Source organism: Elgaria multicarinata, chromosome 6 (genome assembly GCF_023053635.1).
Source record: "Elgaria multicarinata webbii isolate HBS135686 ecotype San Diego chromosome 6, rElgMul1.1.pri, whole genome shotgun sequence".
In the NCBI taxonomy this organism is placed as follows: domain Eukaryota; kingdom Metazoa; phylum Chordata; class Lepidosauria; order Squamata; family Anguidae; genus Elgaria; species Elgaria multicarinata.
This window is the reverse complement of record NC_086176.1, coordinates 85,585,252-85,606,412: the sequence shown is the minus strand read 5'-3', so window position 1 is coordinate 85,606,412 and position 21,161 is coordinate 85,585,252. Positions and strand designations below refer to the sequence as shown.

Genomic DNA, 21,161 nt, shown 5'->3' with positions numbered 1-21,161 from the left:
CATATTACACTTATATTAAATGAACTGCACTGGTTGGCTATTAGCTACCAAGTCATGCTAAAGATTTCTCTGTTAACGTAGAAAGCCCTAAATGACTCAGGACCAGGATTCCTAGCTGACTGTCTTCCCTTATATGTACCCACTCAACCCCTGAGATCTACTGAAGAGGCATCACTGGTCGTTCCATGGCCAATGGAATGTCTCCAGGTGACGGTATATGAGTAGGCCTTCTCAGTGGTGGTACCCACCCTTTGGAACACTCTCCTTCATGTGGTTCAAGAGGTAGAATCATTGGCAAGCTTTAAACACTTTTTGAAAACACACCTATTCACACAGGATACCCCAGACTCTGTAAGGGACTCTGTTACTATCCTGTTGTTGTTGTTGTTGTTGTTGTTGTTGTTTTGTAATATTTTAATATTTTAATTATTTATTTATTCTGTGCTGATGTATTTAATGTGTTTTAAATGTATAGTTTAATGTGAACTGCTTAGGGATTTTAATGTTAAGCGGTATAGATGTAAATCTTTTAAATGATTTTTAGAACCATGAACAGAGATACTTGGGCATAAATTTCCTCATCCCTGAGCTTCATCAGATCACAAGCTTTTAAAACATAGCTCTCTGCATTGTCTGCCTGTAGAGTTTGAGAGGTGGAAGCTTTGAACTAAAACATACTTTTCATAAGATGCCAAAGGTTTCTTTCAAAAGAATCAGACAATTGTTTTCTGTGAACTCTTGTTTTCATACTTTCTTCTGAAAGTCTCTGAGAAATGGGTGTTCAAGCATATTTGAAAGTGTAGGTGTGTTATTAGGAACAGGCTTGTATCATGGACACTTCACTGATCTCATAAGGTTTCATGCTGTATTTCCTACTTGGTAGAGTTGTATGTTTTGATTTATGATTCTTCTTCTATTATACTATGTAGACATACTCGGTATTAGGTTTTTGCTCAGTCAGCTGAATTACGGAGGCCCATACATCGAATCTTCAGCCTCTGAGAAAGAAGCAGTCTTTTTGCCTTTTAAGTTGTCAAGAGTCCCTTGTGAAATGTAAGATGTACTTTGAATTCAAAATGTTAGAGGAAATTTAGAGGATGATATACCATATTTATGATTTAGGAAATCATAAAAAATATATCTGAGAATAAAAAAGTAAACACAATGGGTGTTTGTGTTTTGTTTTTACTTCCCTTTATAGGACAGAGGTCTGGAAGAGCAAAGTGAAAACACTTTCTATGAATCTGATGAGGAGCAGCAAGAGAAAAACCAGAAAGTGAACAAACCCTATTCCATGGACCCAGACCACAGATTACTGATACGAAATACAAAGCCTTTATTACAAAGCCGGAATGCTGCTGTATGATTAATTCTGTTCATAAAATGTCCTTTTTTTAAAAAGAGGCTGTATCTCTTACTTCAGGGAATAGGGCAGAATCCAGAGCTAAGCATGTGTAATGGGGAGTAGGGGGCGAGGGAGTCAAGTTTCCGTCAGCCCTATTATGCTGACCTCTCAATCCAATCCACTGAAAAGAGTGAATGCTTCAGTGTATCCAGTTTTAACCTTTGGGCAGAATAGTTCTACAAAATAGTAACTGTTATACAGTTGCTATTAATATATAAAAAAGAACCAAAGTTTGTTCAAATATAACTATTTTTCCTTAGCACCTTTGATAGATTTTCTTAAAACAGATGTATCCTGAGTGTAATGTTCTCAGGTATCACTAATATGGGAGACAGGACAATATCAAAAGGGAAACCATGTGATTATAAAGTGGTCATAATTGCAAATAAACACCAAACATCTAGCCAACAAACAACTATTATCAATCCACTAACCACAACAACTGTAACAGTTGCTTTTATAATTGCATTATATTTTTGGGTTTTTGTTTGTAATTATATCCACTTTATAATCACATGGTTCCTTTTGATAGTTTTTGTCCTGTTTGTATTTTGGGAACCTTATCCTTTGTGTTACCTATTTATGAGAGGTGCATTAGGTATGTTTGTGGCCATATATTTTAGGCTGTTAATTAGTCCCCTGAAGTAAGGCAGGAGCAAATCTCATTGCTGCTTAATTGTTAAGCTTCCCAGAGCGAATAGAATAATGTTACAAACCTATGGTGATTAAAAATAAATCTATTTGTCACATATTTTATTATGGATAGACTTTGTTTTATCATTTGACACTATCCTACCCGTACATACCTATATACATATCAATTAAATACTACATGGGTTTTTGGACATTAGACCTACATAATCACCCTAATCAACAAAGATCTGTGTGCATAACTGATGTGTGTGCAAATACATGTCATATCTGAATGTGTCCATGAGCATGTGTCCATGAGCACATATCTGAATGTGTCCATGAGTTCTGGTTGCTCATCTGGGCCATCCAGAACTGACCACATGTTTTTTTATCCAGATGGAGGTGCACATCTTCATTTACATCAGGCTCCCCTATCAAGTTCATTGTGAACTTGTAATGTTGTCAGCTGTGCACACAGCTTTTCTTGCTGTAGCGAAGTAAAACAGTTTATTGTTAGGTTTAGATTATAAAATAAATTTCAAAGACATTAAGAACCTGGTATCTTTTCCAGGATACCGTGTTCCCATATAATCTTACTGTTAGAACTTGAATCTAGCATTTATTTGCATCTACTTTGCCCTCCGATAAGAACAGCTGTTTATAATTTAAGGGAAAAAACTGATGTTCTTGAATGTGTTCCTTTGCTTCAGGGAATGTTAGAAATCAATGTTTTCTGTAGGTGAATACGTTTATACTGCTTTAAAGTATAGCACGAGTAAAGAATTCATTGAAAGTAGATTTCTTTTCTTTTTTTCAGGTGGTGATGGCAATTGCACAACTTTATTGGCATGTGGCACCTAAATCTGAAGCTGGTATTGTTGCTAAATCATTAGTACGTTTACTGCGCAGTAACAGGTAAATCAAGTATACTCTTAACAGCTGCCAACTGATTCTCTCCAAAGAGCGAGCTGAAATGTATATTTATTTATTTATTTATTTATTTATTACATTTTTATACCGCCCAATAGCCAAAGCTCTCTAGGCGGTTCACAAATTTAAAATAGTTTTTAGATCTATAGGAAAAGTCATTTAGGTATTCATGATTCATACATGGATATGATCAATATAAAATTTGAAAACTATCAATATTTAATGAGATCGATTTTATACAACTTAGTAGGAAAGTAGTATTTAATACTATTATACTCATACAATATAAATTTTGCTCAAATTTTCAAGGCATGGTGCAACCACACATAATAGAAGCAGGATTTAGAGATCGAACCACAGGATTTGTGCATGCTTTTTCCTACCACCACTCTCACCTGTTAATTCCCTGCACTCCTTCCCTCCTTTACCCTGGTTTGTCAACTTGTATTAAAATAAAATTAAACCAAGTATGCTCTGTGAATTCTCTTTGAGAATCTGAGTTTAATTAGGATTCTCAAAGGTTAGTTTAGGAGTGTACCAGGGTTCATTCCAAATCAGGCTGGTAATGTCTACAGTAATATGGACCTAGTTAGGACTTAAATTATGAGAGTTGGACATTTCATTAAGGATTTTGACTGGTAGTAAAATTCAGTGCTAGTACTGGCAACCAAACTATTGCCCAAACATTGTCTGTAATGTTTGTAGATTCTGTCCCTTTAAATACGTATTCAAAACCCTTCTAAGAGCATTCAAATAATTTGTATGAACACAGTCTTAAAATTTGATAATCTGGTTCTGTTTTTATTCAGTGCTTCTTATGGAGAAATACTTGAGAAAAACACTTGTTAATTTTCAGTGTTTACTTCTAGGGAGGTACAGTACATTGTTCTCCAGAATATAGCAACCATGTCGATCCAGCGCAAGGTTTGGCAGATTGAATATATAAATTCTAATTTATAATATTTTAACCTCAATACAGTTGCTAATAATAATTTGCGTTTGCATCTTTCCCTCCACAGGGCATGTTTGAACCTTACTTGAAGAGTTTCTATGTTAGGTCAACTGATCCAACTATGATCAAGACATTAAAGGTATATTTGTTTTATGTACAATTATTATTCTTAATTGGATGAATAGATGTGTTCCTTCAGGACTGGCCTTGTCAATCCTGCTTTGCTAATATTAAAACTAAAATAGCAAAGTTGTCAAGGTTCTAGCTTACCTGTTCCCAAATTCTGGTTCTGAGCAGCAACGTGAAGGTTATACTCTGTGTTGTGAACAACCAGGTGTAGGCAACCTGGTGCTTATCAGATCTTTTTGGGTTACAACTCCCATAAACTCCAGGCAACATAGCCAATGGTTAGCGGTTATGGGAGTTCTAGACCAAAACATTTGGAAGGCACTAGGTAACTTTTTGTGAACTGCCCAGAGAGCTTCGGCTATTGGGCGGTATAAAAATGTAATAAATAAATAAATAAACAAACATATCTCTAATTTAAACTCTCAGAGCAGAGGGTTTTTTCATGTTGATTCAGAAGTAAATGTTGCTGTTCAGGGGGGCTTGCTCCTTAGTAAGTGTGATTAGGATTGCTGGCTGAGTATCTAAAAGAAAACCAATTATTTTTGAATGCAGTGACATGATAGAGGTGTACAAAATTATGCATGGTATGGAGAATGTGGATAGGGAGACTTTTCTCCCTCTCCCATAATACTAGAACCCAGGGTCATCCCATGAAGCTGATTGGTGGGAGATCCAGGACAAATAAAAGGAAGTACTTCCTCACACAGCGTATAGTTAAATTATAGAACTACCACAAGATGTAGTGACGGCCACAAATTTGGATGGATAAATTCCTGGAGGCGAAGGCTATCAGTGACTACTAGCCCTGATGGTTGTGTGCTGTCTCCAGTATTCGAGGCAGTAAGCCTGTGTGCACCAGTTTCTGGGGAACATGGGTAGGAGGGTGCTGTTGCAACATGTCCTGCTTTGTTGGTCCCTGGTCGACAGCTTGTTGGCCACTGTGTGAACAGAGTGCTGGACTAGATGGACCCTCGGTCTGATCCAGCATCAGGGCACTTCTTATGTTCTTATAATAAGTATTATTTAAAAAGTATGATTTAAAAAAAGACTTTAATTTGGCTTTGCTAATGTCAGGGCAGAAACATGAAATGGAAGCTGTTATGTTTAGCAAATTTAAACAAACTGTTGAATTGGAAAGTTAATGATAGTGCAGAGGAAAAGAGAAGAACTTCCTGATGTATTTTGTAAATACTTGTTTTGGGGGGGAAATAAGTGCTGTGGCTTTAGGCAAGCTTGTGTTTGTATTAGGCTTCCACCATTGCAAATGCAGGTGTGGAATTATAATGAAGTTTACTGAGAGAAACTCCTCTAAATTATATTTATAAAAACATGTTTTTAGCATTTAAGAAATATGCAGTGGTTGACAAATTTTGGCTGGCCTTGATGGCTAACCAAAAATTTCCTTTTTCCATGCATCCTCCATAGGGCAGGGTCTTGTCCCTGACATGTGCTATGTCTCTGGAATGTAGCATGAGCTCAGGGGGAAATCTCCAGCTCTAATTTTAGAGCTGAGGAATGAGGGGACAGAAGGTAACTCACCCTCAACTAGCACTTAAGAGTTGGAGTGGGGGTTAGGACCAGAGGCTCTGCACCAGACAGGTGAAGGGCAGGCCTTCATCTTCCAGTTTTACCTCCGAACTGAAACTGGGGGTGGAAGTGCATTGGCTGGTTATGATGTGTGGAACTAGCCTTGGATTAATCTCCCTCAATAGGGTTTGGCTTGCCCTCTTTATTGCTAGAGGGGCTAGTGAAATTATCAAACCCTGAAATATGGGATTGAAAACTTCTAGTAAAATATTGGGTCATAAAGGGTTGAAGTGAATTTCGTGTGGTTAGAACAGGGGCTTCAGCCAGGGAGAGAAGGAGTAAAGGCATCAGTATGAAAACAAAAGAGTAAGCCTCCAAGGTGCACTAAAAATGCGTAGTGTATTAGGCCCAGTGCATTTCATGTGAAGACTTTTCATCAGAGGCACTGGGTTCTATATTCTCTGCAAACACATTGTGCCTACTAAATTAGATATTTCTTGTGTATCTTGGATTTTTTCTCTCTTTTGTTGATTCCATTTGCCCAAGCAGAACTTTGTGAACTCTAGTCCATATTAAATTTGCTAGTCTTTCAGGTGCCCCAAGTCTCTTTGTTAGTTTTGGATTTAGTTCCACAGTTCTCCAGTGCAAAAGACATCTTCCATATGCAGAAGGAAGCTTTGAAATGTAGCCCACACTATATGGCACAATGTAGGCACATTGTTTCCTTTTCTAGCTCCTCCGACAGATTTAGGAATAATTTAAGAGCTTTTATACATGACCCAAGCTTCAATAAATATTGCCTTTAGGGCATGGACTATGTTAGGATTTCTTACAGTCCATATGCATCTATAATGCGCAGGTTGGTTAATATGTTGTTTAGAATACTGATTCCTTTAATCTTGGAGATAGTTCTTCTCAATATGTTAAAGGTTTGTGGTGCTTTATGTTTCAGCCTTCAATTTACTGAAGGTTTTGTTAGGTCTAAAGTGATAATTCTGAATGGTTTACAATGTAGAAAAACATTTTCTGTTCTACCAGCTATTTCTAAACAATTTACGCTCTCTTCTAGCTTGACATCTTAACTAACTTAGCAAATGAAGCCAACATATCAACTCTTCTCAGAGAATTTCAGGTTTGCACATTATTTGTATCTTTACTGCATGAAACTTTATCTGATGTGTGTGCTTAAGTTGATTTCAGAGAGTCCTGCACAGGAAAAGCAGCACTCAAAGTGTTTTGTTTTTGTAGTAAATCAGCTTGATGCTACAACTCGATGCAAGTTGTAGATGGGCAAAACTGTGTGGAATATTGCTCCCTGTAGATTTTTGTGAACCGCCCAAATTTTTGTGAAATGCCCAGAGAGCTTCGGCTATTGGGTGGTACAGAAATGCAATAAATAAATAATAAATAAATACACAGAATACTAGAAAGGAATTATCTTGCTTCTAGTGATATTTCTTTATTGACACACTGCTATTAACCTAAGGTAATTAGTTTAGGGCATATTAATATTTACAATGCGCGCGCGCGCGCGCACACACACACACATATATATATATATATATATATATATATATATTACATTTTTATACTGCCCATCAGCCGAAGCTCTCTGGGCAGTGCACAATTAAAAACCATAAAATACAGGTATAAATTTAAAACATTAAAATGTTTAAAAGGCAATATAAAACCAGCTACATTAAAAACCAGGGAAAGCCTGTGAAAAAAGGTATGTCTTCAGGAGACTTTTAAAAGGTATTATGTCTTCTGCCTCTCAAACCATACGAGGGGGGGTCTTCCAGAGGGTGGGTGCCGCCTCAGAAGTGACTGACACATGTCTTAATGGCCTGGTGCGTTTGCTTTGGAACATTACACTTATATGTAATGTATATGTAATGCTCCAATATGCAGTTGTTTTAGTGTCTTCTGTTCATTGTGTGTTTGTGTGTGTGTGTGTGAGAGAGAATGAATCTGCTGGTGAATTGGACAGAAATGTTTTCTGAAAATAATTCCTAAACCACACTGTTCTTGCAGTTATACCAATTGTTGGCACTGAGTTACCACCCTCTACTAATATTTATGGACTCCCTTCCCCCCCCCCCCCCCCCCGGCGTTGGGTAACTAAAGCTGTCATGATACCCTGTTTCTAAGTAGGATTACTCTTATTCATATATTCACTAATTCAAAAGACTGAGTATAGTTTCCAAAGGGCATTATTTCTGTGTTAAACTAATGAGGCCAATGTGTTGACAACTAAAATTCCTATTTTCTCCAGACCTATGTGAAAAGCCAAGATAAACAATTCGCAGCAGCTACAATTCAGGCAATAGGCAGATGTGCAACCAACATCTCAGAAGTGACTGACACATGCCTTAACGGCCTGGTGTGCTTGCTGTCCAACAGGGATGGTAAGCTAATTGTTCTATTTTGTGTTTTGAGTGACTAATAGCTTGTATTCTCTGGTAGTATTCTCAGATTGAAATGGATTAAAACAGTGTATTGAATTGTGGTATGTCTTCTAGACACATTGTAGCATTATTCTATAGCTCCTGTTTGTAGCTCTTTAAAATGATTTCCTTTTTTTAAAAAAAATAGCATTGGTTATTGTCAGAGTACAGTTGATACTGATATATGAAATCTCTTAAAAGAAAATAATTAAAACCTCTAGAACGTTGTTGTGTCTTTACAGACAACATAGTGAGGCTTTTTCCCCAGTTGCATTTAAGTGGCTGTACTGCAGAGGGTGCTACAAGCAGGGAAATGTGGGGTTTTTATGTGTGTAAGTGGCTAAATAAGAGAGCATATCAAACAGTTTTGGCAGTCACCAATAAACCTGTGCACATTTCATAATTTATTTTCCTCTAATTTGTTATAGAAAATAGGAAAAATTACAGATACCTATAAAACCTTAAGGCGCAAGTATTGTGAAAGCCAATAATATGCAAGTCTTATGCATATATATATATATATATATATATATATATATATATAGGTTAGATCCTACAGAAGGAAAAAAGAATGCAGCAATCAGATAAGTTTATAGTTTTACCAAGTGTCCAGTTAAGTCCTAATATTTAATTTTTACTTCAATTAATACTTTTCATGTTAAAGTGTCATTGATATATTCAGGAGCCTTTGACCTGCTACTTTCCCCCTGCAACTCTATTGCACACCTGGATCTGGAACCCAGATTCTGGGACAAGCAACTGGGAAGGGAGTTGCAGAGGGAAAACAAAGCTCAGGGCTTGGATTAAGTATCCCTCCAGCAAAACAATGCCTTCTGATGCCAAGTGGGGGCTGGATTACAACAGAAGACGTAACAGTTGGTATAGTGTGTATTAGATCATCTGAGTGGATTAGTGGTGACTGCACAGTCCATTAAGGAAAACCACAGTGCCTAGAAATGCTGTTACGTGTTTTGGCTGTGCTTCATATCTCTGTATTTGGACTGGAATTAAGCTTTCCCAAGACTAGTCTTGAAAGGAGGCTAAGAAATGCATTAAATAAATATAAATAAATAAGGTCCCAAATCTCCCTCCAGTAGCTTTTTCCATGAGTAGAGGGTTTGAAACTGTTTTTCAAAGATTGTTCCCAATCTTGATAGATGAAGATATAACTGCAGGTTTCTTGTACACTTTCTTGTATTAACTACTGGATGCAAAGTTAAGTGTAAGTTAAGTGGAATTTGGATGGAGAAGAGTGGCCAGGGCAAGACAATTACTTATGAAGGGAAATGTGTATTAATCTATCCTAAGACAATCTCACGGTACAACTACATTTGAAATAAACTAAAAATACATGGGGTATTTTAAAACATGTTAGTAATAAGGAAACACAGCTCTTTCCAAAATGGTCTGTACTGCATATCACTTTGGAGTAAAGTATTTGACTTCACTATGTCCAGACCCTAAACCAGAGATAGGCAACCTGTTGCATTCTAGGTGTTTTGGATTGCAAATTCCATAATCCCTGACATAATCCATTCTGGCTGAGGCTGATGGGAGTTGTATTCTAAAACATCTGAAGGGCACTAGGTTGCCTAATCCTGCCCTAAACTATGGTTAATTCTAAGTATGGTTTAGGGAAACAAGTCAACTTCAAACCCAGTTTGAAGTTGGCTTGTTTCAAGAAATAATAGTTTCGGCTAACCTGTTTGTCCAGATTTGGACACAATAATAAACCGCAGTTAGTGAAAAACAGAAGCAAAAGCTTGTGGACTTCACTACTGCAGGTGCAAGAAGTAGAAGGGGAGAGTAGTGAGTTGATAAGCCTCAGGCTGTTTTGCGTAATGGTAAATCAGAGTTTAGCATGAAGTCCAAATAAGATTAGTGAGTTTTCATGTGTTTCAGTGTAGTTACTGTATTGATTACTCATGAATGTTCTGGTCATGCAAAGAATTGCTGCTGGTCTGCCTGTTGAGATCTTTCCCACTTCTATTTTGTCTCAGTTGATTACATCCTTCCAGCCAAGTGTTTGTGCTTCGTGTAAACCCAGTTGCTTTATAGTAATAAAGCAACTGGATTTACAAGAAGACCCCCTAAAAGACCCCAGCCTCTGAGGTCTTTTAGGGGGTCTTCTTGTAAATCTTTCCCAAACCCTCACTCAAGCCATTCCATCATTCCAGATCAAATCATCCATATTTCACTTGAAGTAGCCTTCTTCATGCAGCGTAATTTGACCCTTTTAGCACCAGATTACTGTTAGTTATATCAACTTAAAGTGCCTGACAATTCTTAATGAGGGGTTGAATTGTCCTGGCTTTCGATTAGTGCTGGAAAAACATTTTGGTATCCAGATAATATCGAACAGGGGTCTCCCAATTTGGGAATTTGAAGAACTGCTGTAGGCACCACCACAAAATGCTTCTCAAGGAAGATGTGGCTAGTCACATAATGCCTGCCATGGAGGCCTGGCTAGTCAAAAGTGAGCTAAAGAGGTGGTGGGGGAAGGGGGGAGAAATAGTGAGACTGGAAGGGGGAAATAGCAAGGCAAAGGGCTAGCAAGTTGTGAAGTCCAGCCCCACTGCAATGGCCCAACAATAATATATGCATTTGTCAACACAGATATTGCCTGATGGAGATGATTGAGTTTAACTCAGGCTGTAATCATATGCACACTTACATAGGAGTAATCCCCATTTAACTCATATGTAGGATTGTACTGACAGGTTTTAAGTAGGCTGATGAAAACGTGACATTTCTTTTTTATTTTTAACCTGTGATTCATTCCATAGCTTTTGACAGGGCTTTTCCCTTTCAGATTTTTAGGACTATTATATATAGTTATAGGTGTGTGTGTGGTTTATATATGTTCAATTTACACTTTCTGTCACAAACCTCAAAATAGGAGAAAACATTGATTATGGCTAGTAAGATGTCTATTTTAATTATTTGTAATAAAACATTTTATACAAAATTGAAGGAATTAATGGCCAGTTTTTCAAGGAGGAGTTCTGTAGGACCTTAAACACTATACTTCCTTCAAGACTAAACTTTACATGCACGCTGAACCCGCTCCCTATGTCTCCAGGAGTGCTGGCCCCACCCCCCTCAGTACAGAACTTGTAGGTTCGAAAGGGAGTTCTACTTGCATTTGCTGTGCAATCACGGACCCTTATCAGAGTTCCCAGCTGCAGTGTTCTGCTCATATTCAAGCAAATGCAACTAGAAACAGTCTTTAATTCCTCAGCGTGGGGTGAACACCTGAACATGGCTATAGAAATACAAACAATATTACAAGTAAGTATTACCAGTTAAACTGCTAGTTTGAAGTAGAAATTCTATTTATTCAGAAAGATGCTTTCCGTTTCTTTCAGTGACTGCAAGGGTTACAGACCAAAAGAGAAGAACAAGCTCCCCCCTCTATCCCCCCCCCCCATCTTGTTTTTAATTGGAATTCTGTGCTTGGTCCAATTTGTTAGCATAGATAAAATAACTGAATGATCATTCTCCTAGCCTGGATCAGCTTCCTTATCTCCACACCTTTTGAATTTGAGCTAATCTATCACAAACAGTAGTAAAAACTGAAAGCCTCATTATCACCTCATTCAGTCACCAAAGAACAGGGAATTATTGCTATAATTACCCTTGTGGGTAGCTTTATGGAAGCCTTGTTAATAGTAACAAAGATCAAGTAAAATGTCTTGCTTCTTCTATTAGAAGGATTACATTGAGTGCACTGTTGTTTGTTTGGTTTAAAACTTGATCAGCTTACCTTTTTCGTTTCAGCTTTATTCTTGCATCAGAATCACAATGTGATTTATGAGATAATATAAATGTAATGCAGTGGCTGAGCTGACCAATTGTGTACTTTTTCATAAAAGCACCAAATTTATACCACTTGTGGAGTAATATATAGTGGTCATTTTCAGATATGGAGGCATGTTGCATTGCCATGTATATTCACATGCAGACGATCAAGCTTGGTGCTTGTTGCCTCGATCAAACTTTGTATGTTCGTTGTTTTGGTAGTTAAGTACTTTGTTGCATACGTGAGTGTAAATCGCTGAACAGTCACCCTACTTAGGATAATCATTTGGGTATCCTGAGCATTGGTATATTCCAAAGACCTGTGTGCTTATTTTTAGAATAAGGATGCTAAGTAATTAGATACTAAATTATTGATAACAATTTTCAGAACATTTCTAGCACAAATCAATATGACTTCATTTTTCAAATGTCATCCAGTTTTACAGATGATTACCAAGCTTTGATTGTGGCTATTGCACTGTATTCTTCAAGATTTGATATTGACTGGGTTCAGACAACACAATAGTCAATGATGGGTTATTGTGTTATCTGTTGGGACTTTATCACACCACTGTTGGTTATTTGGCCGAAATAACCAACACTGTGCAGAGTTGGTTATTTGAACTACTGCGTTATCTGTCGGACGCTGTTGACTATTTCATCACACACAATTAGTTATTTTCAGCTACCACAGAGTCCCCTATTAAGAGTGACCAAAGTGGCATCTGCCGCTCTAGTCTAACCAGCAGAACTCACAATGGCTGATGGGATACCAGCAGGAGGACTGAGGGGGGAGAGAGGATGGGGGATGTGTCAATCAAACACATCATTGACCACTCGACACTGGCCTTAATCCACACCACAGTTGATTATAATCATGTTGTGTGGGGAGTACCCCCTCACTAATCAACTGTGGAGTTAACTATTAACCCACAATTGATTATTGTGTTGTCCGAATGCAGTCATTGTCAGGCCTTCAAACAAATAGCAGAAATTCAAGTATTAAAACCGAGCAGTAATGCACAAAAAAGGAAGTAAATAGTTTCTATGAGGTTGGGTTTTAAAGGTTTTCAGGACCAAGCCTCGTTCCCCTTAAGGCTCCTTTATTTTTCTTGATGAGACATCTTATAATTTGAAAACTGATCTACATCTGTTGCTAAAAGAGATATTGGACTGGTTTGCACGTAACAACACATGGGCTCGTTAAACCATGGGTTGTCGGTCATCAGTGCGCATGTAGATTTTGGCATAATCCTGCTTTCAATTAACCTGTTATCACTTCTTTCATAGCTTGCTAGCGTAATGTTCAAACTCATACACTCTGTTGTTTAGGGCTTAAACAACCCCAGAGTTAGTTCCAACAACAAATCATAGGTTAACTCTGGGTTGTTTAAACCCTGTACAAACCAGAGTGTCTTGGTTTGAACATTATGCTAACAAGCTACGAAGGGGGTGATCATAGATTGTTAATTGAAAGCGGAAGTGAGGAGCACACCGGAGGCAGCTCACTTGATCTTGTTAGATTTCATCAATTCTTTGGTTAGTTAAGCCATGATTGCTGTTATGTGTGAATTGGATCAACCTGTTAATTTTGCTGAGTATATTTGAAAATGCCTTGATAAGTAATATCTGACTTTTAGTAAATTGACTGTGGTACATGACACAAATTTTATGGAAATATAACCCTTTAAAAATTGTGAATTCTCTTTGTCTTTACCAGAAATAGTAGTTGCTGAAAGTGTAGTAGTCATTAAGAAACTGCTCCAAACACAGCCAGCGCATCACGGTGAAATAATTAAACGCATGGCCAAGCTCTTGGACAGTATTACTGTGAGTATTTATATGATCCTGCCTCTTGGTTACTCAAATAATATTTTGGAGAAATCTAGACTTGAAAGAGAAATATTGGGATGTACAGTGTGGGAACAAAATGTGACTTGACTACTTTTGTGGATAAATAGTGGACTAATGTTTTGTCTCACCAAATAGTTTTTGACTGCTTTAAGCAACTTTTAAAATTAATGTGTATATTTTAGTTTAAACTTAAGCACAGTTAACTCTGCCTGTAGTAGTGTCAGCATAGTTCAGGTCTGCTTGATTATATCATAACCATATTCCAGGTTATACTGCAGCAGAGTTGCATTAAAGTCATGTAGGAAATCTTGTGGTTTTATCAAAGAAAAACAAGATGACTTGGTAGTATGATTCAGTTGTTTAGGGTTTGATTCTGAAATGCTCAAACTGGGTCCCGCTGTGAAGAATAAAAATGTATACCCAAATGTATCAAGTTCATTCTATTGCTTTACCTATCACTACCATCTCCCAGCTAAAATATGAAGCATATTGGACGTTTTGTGTGGCGAACATTAGATCTCATTTGCTACTTCTTCAGATACCCATTCTGTCAATGAAAAAAATCTAAATTAAGTGTATTAATACATTAAGTGTATATCAGATAAATAATGATATAAGGTCAGCTATTGAAACACAATAGCTTTCAAACAGAGCTGCTTACTGCGATCTATCTAGAAAGATGTCTGTCTTTAACTGCTCTAAAAAACTAAGGCTTCATTGTGCTGTTCTTTTTGCAGACAAGTTAATGGGTTCAAATGGTAGCAAATACTGCGTTCTAACACAAAGGTTTGAAAAGTGCACTTAACCATTTGCTCAGGCTATTTAGAATATAAAATACCAGACAGTGCAATTTCCAGTCCTGTTTGGCCTTTGAGGATAATGCAAAGTAGAGTTATATAATGAATGTGTTATTTCCTGTGTTCTTGTAAATTCAAGGTCCCCACTTATACAAGACTGGAAAAGGCAGTGAAGGCCATTTAACATAGTGTCATATCTTCTTAGCTGTGTGTAAATTATTTTAAGTATCATGAAAGCATTGCATGTTCAAGAGCTTGGAAACCATGGCTTATCTCCAGAATTTACATGTACAAGGCATTTTGGTCAGACACGCTCACACTGGAGCATGTGTCTTTTGCTGATTTTCCTCTTCTTGTGCAACTGTTTATGTCCTCTGAAAATCTGCTCCAGAGACCCTCCAGAGCATATTTTCAGAGGGGGCAAGCAGCTGCAGGGGAGGGAGGTGCAGCAGAAATCCCCCCCCCACTTCCATCACTGAGATCTCTCCACTGGAACAAACATCTTTTCTGCACAGAAAGAAACCTTCTGTTCTTCTTCATGTTCTCAGGGGCATTATACATATGGGCTCTGTGCCTGCATGGAGCCTCTGATTCGGGAAACTTCTATAGCTGAGGAGTTTTGGCAGGAACCCTTCCCCAATTGTTCCAGTATGTAACGGTTCCAACTTATTCTCTCAGTTTTCTTTCAACCATCAGTGTGGTAGCCTTGTCTGGGACCTTCTTTTGCATTCAGTTCATCTGGAAACACTAAAAAAATTAAAAGTTGAAGTTTTATTCTCTCTCTCTCTTTCCTTCTGTCTTTATCTTCTGCGTCATTTTATTTTATTCTTTATTATTTGAGTTCCTCTGATTGCTTTTGCGAGTGTATGGCCATTACAAGAGCAAGTTATCACTGTCTGATGGATACTCATTGTGTCTTTTTTGCCAATAAGAAGGCCACGTCAAGGCTTGTCCTCATTGCCAAGCATTCTCAAAACTAGGCATGTGCTCCGCTCCGATTAGAAGCGCAGAAGCAGGAGCGAATTGGCCTGCTCCGCCTTGCCCAGAGGCGGAGTAGAAGCGGACCGCAGACCCCTAGAAGCAAGGCGAAGAGAAGCGCCCATTTTCGGAGCGCCCCGGTTTCCGCGGTCCGATCCGATCGCCATCTTGAAACATTTCGCCCATAGGATTGCATTGTGGAAAAGAAAGGGGGAAAACTGTGTTGTTTTTGAAGCTATCTTTCTGAAAATTCTTGTTCTTGGAGAGTCGTGGATGGGGGTCATTTTGAGACTACTCTCAGCTCTCTGCGTGCTGCAGTTCGTGTGCTAGAATTTTTTTAAAAACCGGCAGGAAAAATTCCTTTTCTGAAGGGCTGAGGGGCAGAGTCAACTCCCGGTCATGATCACATGATCCCAAAGTTGGAGGAGGGGATAGGCAAAACGGGTAACTTGGGATTCTAGGAACTTCTCTTTCTTAGTCTGAACGGACTTTTCCCAGTGTTTTTTAAAACAGTAGCCCCACCAAATGCACAAACACAACCTGAAATCATATACTAAGCCAATAATAAGAGATAGAAACACAGCACTGCTACCCACCCTAACTTTGGGGAACAACTGAAAAGATGTGGTGCAAGGGGATGAGCTCCCCTAGGGCATCCCATGTGGACGTGCCCCCACTCTCTCCTGTACTTGGAGGGCCATTAGAGCCCTCCAAAAAGAGTAACCCGGTGGAGCAATGCCTATCATGAGTTGAAGTGAGAGTTCTACTCCTCGGCTCTCGTGGTGAAGCAATGGCTTTCATGAGTTGAACTGGCAGCTGCTTCCCCCTCCCCTGGGCACGTCCCCCTGTTGCTGGTAAAAGACAGATATAGCCTTTTTTTAAAAGTTCTTCTTGTTGTTTATTCAGCAACACTGCTGCTTTTAATTCCACCCCTCCTTCATTTATTTATTTATTTATTTATTCCATTTTATATGCATTACTGGCTTATCCTTGGCTCACTTCCTTATGCCCCCAGAAATGTCTGCTGCCTGCCTGCCTTCCCTCTCTCCTCCCCTGCCCGCCTCGCAGGGATGTTGTGTGTGTCTGGCTTTGACTCAGGGGAGAAGTCCTTCTTGTGTTCACTTGGAGTTTTGGAAGTTCCAGATCCATTTTTCAAGTATGGAAGAAGATTCATACTCCCCAATTCATGGCATGTTGGGATTTCCTTTGAAATGGCCCCATTGAGATGTCTGCAGGTTTAAGCCCCGCCAAAAATCAGGGGATGATGGGACTGCCTTGAGTCTTGGTGTGCGTGTGCATCCCTGGATAAGCTATCACGGTGGCGAGTTTGAGGTTTTTAACGTGCAAATTGACGGAGCTATCGAAAGGGGTGTGAATGGGGTGTTGGATTTTCATAAATTCCCCAAAAATCAGGGGATGATGGGACTGCCTTGAGTCTGGGCGTGCGTGTGTGTCCCTGGATAAGCTATCATGGTGGCAAGTTTGAGGTTTTTAACATGCAAATTGACGGAGCTATCGAAAGGGGTGTGAATGGGGTGCCCGATTTTCATAAATTCCCCAAAATTCAGGGGATGATGGGATTGCCTTGAGTCTTGGCGTGCATGTGTATACCTCCATGAGGTGTCATGGTGCCAAACGTGAGGTTTCTAACTTTCACAGAAAAAAAGTTGTATACTTTTTTAGCTTAATGCAAGCCTATGGGGGGGGGAAACAGAGCTCCGATCTGGATCCGGAGCTCCGCAGCGGAGCGGAGTGGGCATGGGCGGAGCGGGGGCGGAGCAAAGTGGCCCGATCCGCAAATTGCGGATCTGGAAGTGAAGTGGAGCGGGGGTCCGGGAACACCCCTACTCAAAACAAGCCGAGCAAAATTGTGCTGATCGGCTAAAAGCCATACTTTGGAAGAAAGTGCTGGAAGCAGTTGCTGGGCCAAGTGATGGCTCAATCACATAACCCTCCATCTGGAGGTATTCCTGCTTCACAGGAACCTGCTCAAGTGTCGGGAGACATATCTCCTCAGGGTTCCACTCAAAAGTCTTCGAGCACAAGAAAGCCCCCTACTCGGGAGAGAATGCTAACAATTTCGTTGGCCAAAAAGCTGACTAAAAAGGCCAAGACGCCTAAACAGGTGATACTATCTGCTTCGGAAGTAAAGAAAAGAAGAAAAAAGCCTCTAAAAGGTTAGCAGGCTCCCCTCGGGATTGAACCAGACAGCTTTCCCACCTTGGTCTCTGACCCTGGTAGTTGTTGCTAATGTCCCTGTGAGGCTTCAGGATCAACCGGTATATCCTGTACCGAAGGCAATTCCCACTGCTCCGCTAATGCTTCTTTCAGCTATCCTGATGGCCATCCTGGCATCAAGATCAGACCTGATTCCAATTATGTTGACTTCTCCCTGCCTGTAACATCCTCTCTGTCATGTCATCCATATCATTCCCTGAAGAGAGATGGTTTCCAAGTTAGACATCCAGGCTCACTCGATTCCTCCTTCTTCATCAGGCAAGATCAGCCCCCTAGATTTTTTGAGTAACTGCAAGAGCAGTATAGGTCCCCAGTTTCGAGTGGGGCAGATAGTATGAATGGAGTTTACCATACAGGAGCCCCCATGATTGGGAAGATAGTAAACATAATCCTTATAGCCAGCGTCACTATTATTACTGTAAGGGCCCGTGAAGTTGGGCATCTACCCGGTACCTAGACCTCCTGAACTGCAGGAGATGTTCATTGCTCCTTCACAAGTTTCCTGAGAACTGCACAGTCCCCTGGCATTTCAAATGCCTCCGCCTCATCCCCCTTCATTGCAGCAAATATCACTTTCAGCGTTGACTTTGCTGCCATAACCTGCACAGACAAGAACAAGCGACTGACCAAGCTGCTTTTCCAATACCTATGGAAAGGTTGCGCCAGAAAGCACAGAGGACCACGAGTCTGATTCCACCTCTTTCTTGTCGCATCATCTTTCTTTGTCGTCTCCTCACATGGCACTTGGATCTCAGGATGGGATCTCTCACTCGAAGGATCTTGTGGAATTCTCAATCATGTTATGAGATGGCCCAATTCCTGGGTGTAAAGGAAACCACACTCAGCCAAACCGGCTGTCCACTGGATTTTGCACAGATCTTGGAATAAAGCACACAGTTCTCAAATTGAAAGGGTTAGGCCCAATCCTTTATTAAAATTGGAAGGGTAAGAGGCAAGCAACACATCAGATTAGTTACTAAAATTGATACAGAAATAACACCCTGAACCCCAATACCAGCAAAACTAATACATTGTTACAGAATATACTTCCCCAGCCAGGTGTCCTTCAGCTCAGGCGCCAGGCCCCACGTTTGGTAGACTTTTATGGCCACTCAGCTATTCTACTCCCCCCTCCCTCCAGATGGGCCATTTTTTCCCTTCACAGATGCAAATTGCCCCAAGGCCACTTCTCTCGCCTTGATGGAGCCAGGAGATGGCCTCACGCCCACGGCCAGGTGGAGAGATAAGCGGTACTTCTGCAATTCTATAACAGACAATAGACAATGAGTAAAATTCTTAAAAACAGCAATTCTTTGTACACTTAACCCCTTCTTTACACTGGGGGGTCACTACAAAATAGGCTGCCCCTATAATACAGGACCCAGTTTTTGATGGCATCAATACAGACGGGTTGCGATTCCTCTTTTACCCACCTTGTGGGATACTATTAAGCAGTTGTAGAGGACCTGTTCCACATGCCTCCCACATCCAAGTGATTGGAGGGAATGTATCAGATGCAGGAGGTGGGTGCAGAGTTTTTTTTTTTAACCACCCAGCCCCAAATTTGGTTGTAGTCAAGGCAGCCCAGGGAAAATCACCAAACTCCTGGCAAAGGTTGGGATAGTCAGTACTGAGTGCAATCTCATAACTCCTTGATAGTCTTGTCAACCTTTGTTTTCTGCCCTACTCAAGAATGGTACAGGGTTGATACCACCATCTCCCATCGCATCCATCTCTTCTCACCAGGGAAAATGGCCAGATCAGACACCCGGGCTTGGTGTGGAAGATTGAGTGACACGTGCTGATTCAGTCCCAGCAACAGTACACAGGATCCTCAATGCTACTCATTAGCTCTCTATACAGCATTCCTACTTTAGGAAATGGACTGTTAGCTCCTGCTTTGCCTGCACTCAGTGTTTTCACCCACTCTGGTGTTCCTTGCACCAAATCCTCCAGGCCTCCTCTCTCTCTCTAAGAGAAAGAACTCAAACTGTCATCTCCAAGAGTCATCTCTCTGCTGACTCAGTGTTCCACCCTCCTGTTGAGGGGTTTTCTGTGTTGGCGCATGCAAAGGCAAAAAGGTTTTTTGAAGCGATCAGGAATCAGGCACCACAATTCTCTGCGGTACTGAACTGGGGCCTCTTTGTAGTGCTAAAGGTGCTCTGATCCAAGCCCTTCAAGCCGCTGGTGATTAGGGATTTACTTCTCCTTTCTTGGAAGGTGGCCGCCATGCTGGTGAACTCTTTGCATTCAGTCTAACCTTTCACCAGGATAAGGTGGTTCTTACCCTAACCCTGCTTTTCTCCACAAAGTGGTGTCAGTTTTTCATTTAAATCAGGACATTTTTTCTGCCAGCTTTCTTTGGCTCCCCTTCTACACCGCTGGAGTCAACCTTGCATATGTTTGACATTAGCTGTGTGTTCACCTTTTACAAGTTGAAGACTGAACAGCTCTGACTTTCGACTTGACTGGACCCCAACCATTTAGGGCAGGGGTGCTCAGCCTCTTGCAGACTTCAACCACTCCCCGTACAGACTATGAAACCAGCAGCGCGGCTGGTTCCCGCAGCACAGCTGATCTACCTACCAGCTTCTTCCCCAGCCCCTGTCCTTTCTCCCAGCAGGGAATACCTCTCATCTGCGGTCAGCTGCTGATCCCTGCTAGGAAGAGGAGGCAGACCCCGGGAAATTAGCTGCGGAGTGATTCAGTCTTCCTTATTTCTGGGGCTTGTCCTACAGAAGTTTGTCCTGAGTATGTGTGCAGAGGCTCGTCCTGCTTAGTTGGGAATAGATATGCTGCTTGTGCTCATGCTTACTTCTGAGTAGACATGCAGAGGCTTGTTATTTGGGATGCTACTTGAAAGTGCTGCTCAGTAATTCAGTCCGGCTTATTTATGAGTAAAAAAAAAAGTTCCTTACACTGCTAGGGCTGGCAGAGAAACTATATGCCCCCCCAGTGGCTCTGTGTGTGTGTGTGTGTGTGTGTGTGTGTGTGTGTACGTATGTATGCATGCACACATGCATGCAAGGCCCATAGTCCCCCAGCAGGTACTAGACGCAGCCCTCAGAGCTAGAAAGGTTGTGCACCCTGGTTTAGAACTTTAAAAGTCAGATGGACCCAGAAATACGCTTGCAACCAGTGCAGCTGGTTCAGTATTAATGTAATATGATCTGACCATCCAGCCCCAATGAGAACTTCAGCAGCCACATTCTGTACCAGCTGAAGTTTCTGAATAACCTTCAAAGGCAGTCTCACCTAGAGTGCTTTACAGTAGTCCAAAGTAGATGTAACTAGGCAATGCATAACTGAGGACAGGTCCACTTTGCCTAGGTAGTATTGCAATTGATATATCAACTGAAGGTGGGAAAAGGCGCTCCTGGCTACTGCTTCCACCTGTATTTTCAAGAGTTTCACATTCTCCAATAGGATTAGTTGGTGAATGATATACTTTGTGTCATGTCTAACCCTAC

General features: G+C 40.4%; 1 protein-coding gene across 7 annotated transcripts in view; it reads left to right on the top strand.

Annotated features, from left to right (window-relative positions):
• Positions 1-21,161, top strand: part of AP3B1 (adaptor related protein complex 3 subunit beta 1) — a 354,279-nt gene that overhangs the window by 242,830 nt on the left and 90,288 nt on the right. For all 7 annotated transcript variants that reach the window (XM_063127965.1, XM_063127964.1, XM_063127966.1 and 4 more), the window contains 7 exons: positions 1,202-1,360; positions 2,856-2,953; positions 3,838-3,892; positions 3,988-4,059; positions 6,646-6,708; positions 7,852-7,984; positions 13,545-13,654. In XM_063127965.1, the coding sequence (XP_062984035.1) occupies positions 1,202-1,360; positions 2,856-2,953; positions 3,838-3,892; positions 3,988-4,059; positions 6,646-6,708; positions 7,852-7,984; positions 13,545-13,654 (690 nt within the window). The remainder of the gene's footprint in view (positions 1-1,201; positions 1,361-2,855; positions 2,954-3,837; positions 3,893-3,987; positions 4,060-6,645; positions 6,709-7,851; positions 7,985-13,544; positions 13,655-21,161) is intronic.